General features: G+C 43.5%; 1 protein-coding gene across 2 annotated transcripts in view; it reads right to left on the minus strand.

Annotated features, from left to right (window-relative positions):
* JAM2 (junctional adhesion molecule 2) overlaps positions 1 to 458 on the minus strand; it is a 28,518-nt gene extending 28,060 nt beyond the window's left edge. For both annotated transcript variants that reach the window (XM_020789621.3, XM_020789620.3), the window contains exon 1: positions 97 to 458. In XM_020789621.3, coding sequence (XP_020645280.2) covers positions 97 to 160 — 64 coding nt within the window. In that variant the 5' untranslated portion in view covers positions 161 to 458. The remainder of the gene's footprint in view (positions 1 to 96) is intronic.
* Between the last annotated feature and the right edge of the window lie 9,612 nt (positions 459 to 10,070).

A 10,070-nucleotide genomic window follows, 5' to 3' on the forward strand; every position in this document is an offset into this window, starting at 1 on the left:
TTCTTTCTAACCCCCCCCACGCCTCCTCAGAAAGACCCGTGACCCTCCCCAGCGTCCCCATAATAAGAAAGGGGGCAAACGACCGCGCCGACTCACAGCCAAGGCGTCCCAAGAGGAAGACCAGCAGCCCGAGGAGAAGGAGGCGGCAGCGGCTCGCCATCTTCACGGCAGCAACAGCTGTTTGTTATTCTTCCCCCCCCCCTCAGCCCTCAGCCCTCAAAGCCCGGCGCGAAGAGTCGCTGGTGGCGTCGCTCCAGCTGGAGTGAGAAAGGCCGGAGGGAGAGGAGGGGGCAAACTCCGCAGCTGGAAAGGCTGCGGAAGGAGGAGGAGGGGGGGGGGGAAGAACGACAACTCCCTGGCAGCTAATCCTTTTCATTGCTTTTGTGCACCTCTCTTGGGCGCGGGCGGGCGCATGCGGGGGGACAGGAGCGTCCCTTCCTCTCAGGGCAGAGGTTTCCGTTAGGTCTTTGTCAGCCAGAGGCCAAGCACGCACGGAGCGAACAAGCAGACGGGCGGCGGTGTGGCTGCGCATTAGGATTTCTCTAAAAGACCCTGTTGGGGCCGCCGTGCTCTCCCCCCCCCCCGCGGGCCTTTATGTTGCGGCGAACGCTTCCTCTGAGGCTTCTGTCAGCCCCCCCCCCAAAAAAAAAACCCGAGGCAGCCCCATAAGGGAGCATGAAGGGCTCTTTCCCTTTTCTGGAGCGTGAAATTAGCGTCCCCCGCCGACCTACAAACGATGAACGGTACTTCTCTTCCCTACCGGCGCTGGGGCTGGGAATCGATCGCCAATTGCCTACTTTGTTTCCCTGAAGGGGAGAATGCCATTAATTCATTATGGAAAGACCGCGCAGCTTGCGCAAAAATCACCGATGCGCAAGTAGCCAACTCCGTGAAGGCGGGAGGCAGGCCGAAGCAAACGCAAGGGTCGTGATGGCTGGCAGGGCTCTTTCTGGCGGCAGAAGCTCAACAGGAGAGCAGCCGGCCTACTCTGCTCCTGATCTGTTTTTAAGCTAAGTTTATATGGTGTAGGAGTGCCTCAAGGTATTTTTAATGGAGCAGGTCATAGTATTGTAAATTAAAATCTTGAACATATGAAATGTACTCATGTAATTAAAATATGTAAAAAAGACTGTATGTAAACAGCTAGCATACGTCTGTTTCTGATTAACAGGCAGTGTTGGAGGCTTGAGTTGCCTCCGGCAGGTGTTGCTGATTACAGAGGCTTTTTCTCTGTATAAGCTCTATGAGAGCATTACTTTACTGCTCTGGTAAAGGACTAGTCAGGTTGTTATACTGTACAGTGCTGCCTCGACTTACAACCATAATCCATTCCAGAAGATGGACGTAACTCAAAATGATCGTAAGTCGAAGCACCATTTCCCATTGAAATGCATTGGAATGAGATTAATCCTTTCTGGGGAAAAAAAAGCATACAGCAAGCTGGGTTGGAAGGTGCTGGTGCTTTAAAAAACCCCAAAAATAAACAGCGAAGCAAGATCTGTGGCTCGGGCTTTTTAAAAAAATATAGCAAAGCAAGCTGTGGCACTGGGGCTGCAAACAAAAAACAAAACAAAAAACAAAAACAAAAAAACCCCACCAAAACAAAACAACACAGAAACATACCCCTCCAGATGAAAACCACGATGCAAACCCCACCTAGAACAGTTTTTAAAAAGCAGAAAACAGCACCTTTCCTTACAAGGCAGCTGAAGCCTCCCTGCAAACACACACATGGTCTCAGAAGCAGGGGGCAGTCCCAAGCCCCTGACAATGACACACTCTCTCTAACTGCTGGGGCGAAAGAGCTACAAAGAAGCAGCCTTGTTGCCATCTACAGTTAGATATTCGAATTTCCCGCCTTTTTCCCCTGCCTTTTTCTGTTTGTAAGTGGAAGCTCCGTCGCAAGTAGAAGTAAAATTTTGTGACCGGAGCTCATGGTAACTTGAAATGGTCATAAGTAGGGATGGTTGTAAGTCGAGGCACCACTGTACTGGGTTGTGAGTAACCAGTTACTGTACAGTGGTGCCCCACATAGCGACGATAATCCGTGCAGCAAAAATCGTTGCTATGCAGATTCGTCGCTATGCGAAAAGAAAAAGCCCATAGGAATGCAGTAAACCTGTTTAATGCATTCCTATGGGCAAAAAACTCACCTTTAAGCAAAAATCCTCCATACGGCCACCATTTTCGCTGCCCGGTAAGCGAGGAATCGGCGTGAAAACACAACGGGTGGCCATTTTTTTTACCCAGTGGCCATTTTGGAACCGCCCATGGGCTGTTCTAAAAACATCGCTATGTGAAAATCGTAAGCGTTACAGCTTACCGATCATTGCAAAGCGATATTTTCCTATCTAAATCATCGCAATGCGATCGCTTTTGCAATCGCAAAAACTTAATCACTATGCGGATTCGTCATTAAACAGGGCGCCCGTTAAGCGAGGCACCACTGTATATAGATATGCTGTTATGTTATCGTATTATGCTGTTATGGTAAGCTGTTATGCTGAAGATAAGCTGTTTAAGTTACATATATAAGTTTCTAAGCTAAGTTTGTGGTGTCTTAAGTTTTGCATCCAGAGTTAAAGGAAGAGCACTGAATTCTGTTAAGTTTCTACCAGTTCTCTCCAGGGAGCCACATTCTTTCTTGAATCAGCTTTAAATGTTTTTGTTAGTACATGTTTATGTTGTTGTTGTTTAGTTAAGTCATGTCCAGCTCTTTATGACCCCATAGACCAGAGCATGCCAGGCCCTCCTGTCTTCCACTGCCTTCCGGTTTATGTACACCTGTTCAAAGTATAGCAGATATACGCTTGACAGTAAAATAGGAAAGGTCCAGTGGCTCTGGTGTTAGGGTGAATGAAAATACAGCCTTTGTAATTTTTCTTCTCCCACTATTTAAACAGCATCAAAGATAGTGTATTAGGCCAAGGAGGAGAAGGAATGTGAAACATGCCAGAGAAGAAAGCCAAATTATTTGATCATGTATAATTTTCTGAGTGAACAGCCACCTACACCAGCCCCATAGGTTCTATCAAAACAGGTTTAGCTTCTCTGTTCATTTTTAAAGACTTCTCTTTGCTAGAGAAAATAGGCAAACAGCACATCACCAGATCACTCCTGTTCAGCATCACCCCCTTGCCCAGAATGCACTAGAATGAGAAGGCTTGGCTAAAGCCTTTCACTGTGACTAGAAGCTAGAGCCATCCATTATAGAACTGCTCCTCTCTTTGATGTTTTCCTTGTATGGAGATCAGTGGAAGAAATGTATCAGTTTTTTTAAAACATACTGTCTTGTATATCAGTGTCCTATTAAATACAGATTCCTTATAAGATTGTTCAGATTTGAGTGTTCAAAATTGTTTAAATTTGAATTTAGTCTGCTTCAGTGTAGCTCCACTGGTAGATTCGGGATTTATCATAAGCTTATGACTAGTATTACAAACGTACTGTGCATGCTGTGCATTTATAAGCTAATAATAACAATGAAAAATAAAATCCCTGCTTTATTGTGTAGTGTATAATGAACAGTGCCTCCTGCATCAGTTTTCTTGTTCTTGTTCTTTCTTTTTTCAGCATGATTCCATGTTTCCAATTAAGTGTGTATTGACCTAGTTGTTGTTACGCAAAAGTGCATAGCTTCCAATACAACATACATCTGTGCATGGAGACCAGTGCTTATTGGCATTTGAGAGCGTTACACTCTCAAGAGGAACAAGGGACAAATATTAGGTATTGCCATCTGCAATTCCTGGGGAAGCACATTTCACTGAACTCTTCAGACATCAATTTTGGACAATAATTGTCTAGTCTTGCTGGATGTTGACACTAGCCAAGGGAAGATGACAGGGTGCTGCAGTGATCCATGTTAGTGATATGTACACACAGAAAGTAAAATATATTTTTCCCTTCATTGGTTTGAAATACGCTTTTCATTCACAGCCCTACATAATTTAACACAAAGATGGTCTGTAGGTCATTACCATCTGTATTTATGTGCATTTTGCAAAAATGACAATCTTGTCCTTTTCCAATTGTAATGCTATGCAGTATCAGTTAGTTAAATGTTTGAGTCGGAGCTCAAGGTCCTATAAAGTTCAGGTCCTTTTTCAGCTGAATGACCTTTCTGAGTATTAAAGTTTTATTTATTTAGGCGGTGGCCTCTATAGAGCTGAATGGATCCCTGCTACAAAGACTTCGGCCTCCTGGGAAGCGCTGGGACAATTTCCTTTTTATGTAGGAAGCAGACTGAAGGAAGCCTGGAAGATAGGCCCTATTCCAGTAGAGTGCAAATTCTGCCTTGGGAATTCTTTGTTTTTGAAAAAAAAAAATTAAATTAAGATGAATAGCACACTCTTATGCATCAGTATACAGAGAGCCACAATGTATCCACCCTAGTTTAAAGCCACTGCAGTACAGCTGTACTGGTACAACTCCAGGTATACTTCCCCAGAACCTGAGTTCAGCCAGGTTTACTCTCTAGGAAGCATGGCTAAATTTTATGTACACTTAAAAGGAATCCAGGGTGGCCATATGTCTCCCTTTAGTAGGGACAGTCCTCAATTTAAAGAGCTTAATTCCCTTTTGGTGACGTATGTCTTCCTTTTTAGTGACATATAAGTGGTCACCCTACCCTTCAGTGAGCTTCCTTGCCTCAGCAGACTTTGACTGGTAAATTTATCTAATCAGTAGTCTGGTTCAGAACAGGTAGGTGGGGCATTTTGTAATTCTTATTTATTAAATTGGTTCATATCCCAACTGTCTCTCAATCCTATGGCCCAAGGTGGTTACCTAGTTACAATCCTGTGCAATATTGTGTACATTACTGTATTTCCACTTCTATTGTAATAATGTCTAATTGTGATATTTGCATATAGAAATTTAAATGAACATATGCAAATTTAATCCAGATATTTCCTCCTTTTTGGCAATGGAGCAGTGGTCAACCTAAAGTAAGGGCTCAATTACATGTAGAAAAAAAATATGTTTTTGAATTGGATTTAACATGTTTGAAATTGATGTTAAAAATTTTGACTATATGATGCACAAGGAAGTGCGGACTTTTTTGCCCTGGAAGTGGTGTTTTTGGGGGTTGGAAAGTGAGGTATTTTACCAAACTGTGAGAAGGTAGTTTATTTTAAATTGCTAGTGAACCTGATTTATTTTGAATTGTTTTGGCATTTGCAAATACCATTGTTGGTATAAATTGTGTTTATGGGGTTTGTCAAGTTATGGATGGCTAGGATCACAAGTTTTAGGATGCAGGAAAGCCTTGCAGTCCAAACTGAAAAGGAAGCCAGCAGAGATAGAAAAGTTGAGTGAGGGAAAGTGCTCCGACCTTCACAAGCTACCGATCTTGTCAGCTTTTCCAGTCAGCTTCCCTTTGCCACTCATTAGTGTGCCTTCCCTATGGCCAGCTCCAGCTGCTGGTCCTCTTGCTCCCGCTCCTTCTACACCCCTGCCTCCCCCCAGTGTGTGTCCATGCACATATATCAGGCATCAGGGAAAGTTTGCAGTTCAATCTGTTTGAAATTTTTTTCTATCTGTCATACTGAACTCGTGCTATGCCAGACTGCAAGAAATATATTTTAAAAAAATATGAAAAATAACACTACAGCAGCAGCGAGTGGCTGTGAGAGACAGCCAGCATGAGGGCAGGCAGGCAGGCACAGGACAAAGCCTGAAATGCAACAATTCTAAAAGTCCATGTAGCCCCCTTGACAGATATACAACACAGTTTAAAAACAGATTAAAAGCTATCCTAAGAGGATCCACACACTGACCCCAAAACCACATGACTTTATACCAACTTCAGAAATCTTGATCCATATTTTTTATTTTCATAGTGTGACCATGTCTTAAGCCCAGACGAACTCAGGACATTATTTGCAATCATACCAGCAGGGTAATGTTTAATCTGCAACAATTTACTATTTATTTTATTATTTATTTATTATTTTATTTTAATTTGGCTGATAGTGCACCAATTTCCATTGACCCACTTCAATGTACGCTATTCAGCATGCTGCTTGCAATAGGTGGGGCAAGACACATTTTACAGTGGGTATCTGATAGAATTTTTCAAGATTATTCTAAAGCAAATTCTAGTATGTTTACATATACATATGGATGCATCCTTCTTTTTGACCACCTAATGTGTTTTTACCTTCATGGTCTTTGATGTCTCCCATAATAGTTAAATTATGTGCATTTATCACATTGGACAAATCAAGCAGAGAGCATTCATTGTACTAGTAAATTGCTCATCTACCCTTCAGTATAGAACTACTAGGGCAGTATATGTATGTATAGTAAATACAAATTCTATTCTGAGAAATTGTTTTTTTTTTCATTTGCTAACCTTTCTTTCAAGTCTGCCACTGCATTTGATTGCTTTGCGATTAAACTCAACATTGTAAGAAATGTTCCAATCCATAGCAGTACAGGTAAAATCTAAATCTCTGATAGTCAGCTTCAATTCTGAAATTTGATTTTAACCAAGAAGTCTGGCACACACAACTGGGGCATGATGTTTGGGACTTCATTCCCCCCCCCCGCTGCACCATCCACAGCTCTTTGATTGATTGATTGATTGATTGATTGACTGATTGACTGATTGATTGATTGCACTTATATGCCGCCCATCTAGACATTGTCTACCATGGGTGGCTCACAACAGACAAGATAAAAACTGTTAATATATAAAATAACAGTTTTACAGCAATATGCAATGATAACAATAGTTCAAGATGGGAAGAAAAATAAATTAAGTAGTGCCTGGAGGGAAGGCCTGTCTGAAAAACCAGGTCTTAAGTTGTTTTTTAAAAATGCCCAGTGAAGGGGCTGCATGGATCTTGGAGAGGAGTTTGTTCCAAAGAGAAGGAGCCACTGCTGAGAAGACCTGGTGTCTTGTTTTTTCTTTCCGGACCTCCCTCGGCGTTAGGCTCCTCAGTCGCCCCTCCTGACTGGATCGAGTGGTATGGGTAAATCTAGCTGGGAGGAGGCGTTCCACCAAGTATCGAGGTCCTAAACCGTTTAGGGCTTTGTATGTAATCATTAAAAATTTGAAATCAATGTGGAAGCGTACGGGCAACCAATGCAAGGTGGCCGGAGTGGGAATGATTTGTTGGTGTTTCCTCACTCCACTGGCTGCCACATTCTGCACCATTTGGAGCTTCCACATCAATCTCAAAGGTAGCTCCACATAGAGCGCATTACAGTGGTCTAATCTCGAGATTACAAGCGCGTGGACCAGAGTCGTGAGCGCTCCAACATCAAGATAGGGATGCATCTGGGCAATCTGCCAAAGATCAAAATATGTGGAACAGACCACTGCCACCGCCTGAGTTTCCATGGTGAGCGCCAGGTCGAGATGTATCCCCAAGCTGCGAACCTCACTCATCACAGTAAGAGTCACCCCCCCCAAAAAGAGAGAGAGGGAGTTTCCCAAACTGCTGATGATGGGGCCAACCACCCTTAGGACCTTCATCTTGTCCGGGTTCAGCCTCAACCCATTTTCCTGCATCCATTGCAGTACAGTTTCCAAGCACCGCTGAAGGGACAGAACGGCATCCACTGTGGTTGGAGAAAAAGAAATGTAGAGCTGAGTGTCATCAGCATACCGATGCGACAATGCCCCACACCCCCTGATGACCCCACCCAGCGGCCTCATATAGATATTAAACAGCATTGGGAAGAGGGTTCAGCCCTGCGGAACTCCACAATTGAGGCTCCACAGGGCCGAGTCCCCCTCCCCAAGCTGAACTCTCTGAGGACGGTCCTCCAAGAAGGATCGGAGCCAGGCAAATGGCAGGCCACCAATTCCCAGCTCAGAGAACCTCCTCAGGAGGATACCATGGTCGATGGTATCAAAGGCAGCTTAGATAGTGAGGAGGACCAACAGGGACGGTTTCCCTCTGTCGGCCTTCCTCAATAGGTCATCTAACAGGGCAACCAATGCCGTTTCCATACCATGGCGCGGCCTGAAGCCCGACTGGAACGGATCCAGGGCGTTTGTTGATTGGCCACCATCCTCTGGACTACCTTACTAATGAAAGAAACATTGGCGATGGGCTTATAGATGCCAATGTCATCCACCACCAAATTCGGTTTCTTTCTAATAAGCCTAATGAGTGTCTCCTTGAGGGTAGGGGGGGGAACCCTGCCCTTAAGGAAAGACCCATTAATTATCGCTGTGGCCCATTCAGTTGTTATAGGCCTGGCTGCTTTGATTAGCCAGGTCAGACAAGGGTCAAGGGATGAAGTGGTGGCCCAACAGCGATCTAGTGCTTTGTCCATGATATCTGGCGTCACAGGCTGAAAGAGATCGAGACTCACTGGGCAAGGCAGAGCGCTGGACATCTCTGCTTGATCCACTGTATCCAAAAAAGGAGAAAGCTCCCGGCAGATGGTCTCCACTTTTGATTTTTAAAATGCTGCAAATTGGTAGGGTGAGATACTAGAAGGAGGCCCATCACTTAGACCAATTCCGGATAGGTTGCGAACTATACAGGAAAAGTTCTTCCTGCTGATTTGAAGCCTCGCTTTTCTGGTCAGCGAGGTGAGCTTGACAAGCAGCCCTTATCTTTGCTAGGTAAAGGTTAGTCGCAACCCTGACAGCTTCCTTATTATATTCTGTCAGTTTCCTTCTATGCACACTGTACATGATTGAAAGATCTATGCATGGTTGAAAGATAGCTTACAATTGTGATTTTTTTCTGATGGTCTAATAAAAATATCAGCCACCTTTCCCTTCCAATTCTGCACAAGGACCAAATGGCTTCCACCCCCCATCCCCATTTTTAAAATTATGATTTAAAATGGTGATGAGAGAGAGATTGGATGGAAGATTCCTAGAAAAGGTTTTATTCAGATCATAGGAAATAAGTCAAGATGAAAACCTGCACTCAAGTGCAAGAATTCCAAATCTAAAGGTTCCCAGTAATGAAGAAGAAAGTGTTCTTAAAGCTGATGACACTCAATAGGTAATTGAAGCTTTGTCTTGTTATCTCTATTTTGGCCAGGAGGTGCTGGTATTACGTATTTGTGTGCAAGAATCGGGGGGGGGGGGAAGCAAAATACTGGTGGTACAAAACCCATTGCTGGTTGTGCCCTGAGCATCCTGGCTCCTTACTACACTCAGTATTGTCCATTCTCTTGCCTTGTCAATCCAGTCTGCATTGCTGCTCAAGAGGTGAGACCATGACAAGTAGAATACGTTGCTTTATTCCCTTGTTCATATACTGTTTTGGTTGTATATGCTTGGAAAGACAAATAAACAGAGCTCTAAAGAGGAGCAGCAAATCCAGAAGGAAGGCAGCAGCCTTGACAGATACCCAGCAACAACAAATGTTGGCATGCTGCCAAGGTCAAATCATCTTTTATATAAATATCTCAGAACATATCTGGAGAGGACACTTGTTAATGTCTCAAACAAATCTGGAGAATTAATACATAATAATAATCTGAGAACTGTAGAGTTTGAACACTCAAAGAAGTCCAGCCCCTGTCAAGGAGGCACAGTGGGGAATTAAACTCCCACCTTTGGTTCCGCAGCCAGAGACCTAAGCTCCTGAGCAGTTCCACAAATGAACTAATATATATGTTGCAAAATCTTGCATTTTGCCTAACAGTCAGTCTCAGGAGATACCTTAATCATGCTGGGTTAGGACTGCCTGTTACACATCTTCAGATGGAAAACAAAAGAAACCTCTGCCTTCATCACTTTGGCCTGAAGCTTTTTTTTTTTTAAAGTATAATTCAGAATGAGTTAAGGGTTCTCCATTTAGAATTTGCCATAAAAAGGCACTATTACATTATGCCTTATGGAAAAGCTATTCCAGTTTTGCATTGTGCATAACAGTAATAATTATGTTCCGTCAAACACTATGCATAGCCACAGGGAAATCTTAATATGGTATTAGTCTTAACACTGTATCTCCTAAGTATCTACTTGTTTCTATAGTGACTTGTGTGGGTCTCCCGTTTCAGCCTGTGCTAGAAAATAGATTAGCATCACAGTCTAGCTAAATGGGAAGTGATGGTGAAGCACAGTTACCTGCCTCCTAGTGGTG

The sequence above is a fragment of the Pogona vitticeps genome, chromosome 3 (genome assembly GCF_051106095.1).
Source record: "Pogona vitticeps strain Pit_001003342236 chromosome 3, PviZW2.1, whole genome shotgun sequence".
Classification (NCBI taxonomy): Eukaryota; Metazoa; Chordata; class Lepidosauria; order Squamata; family Agamidae; genus Pogona; species Pogona vitticeps.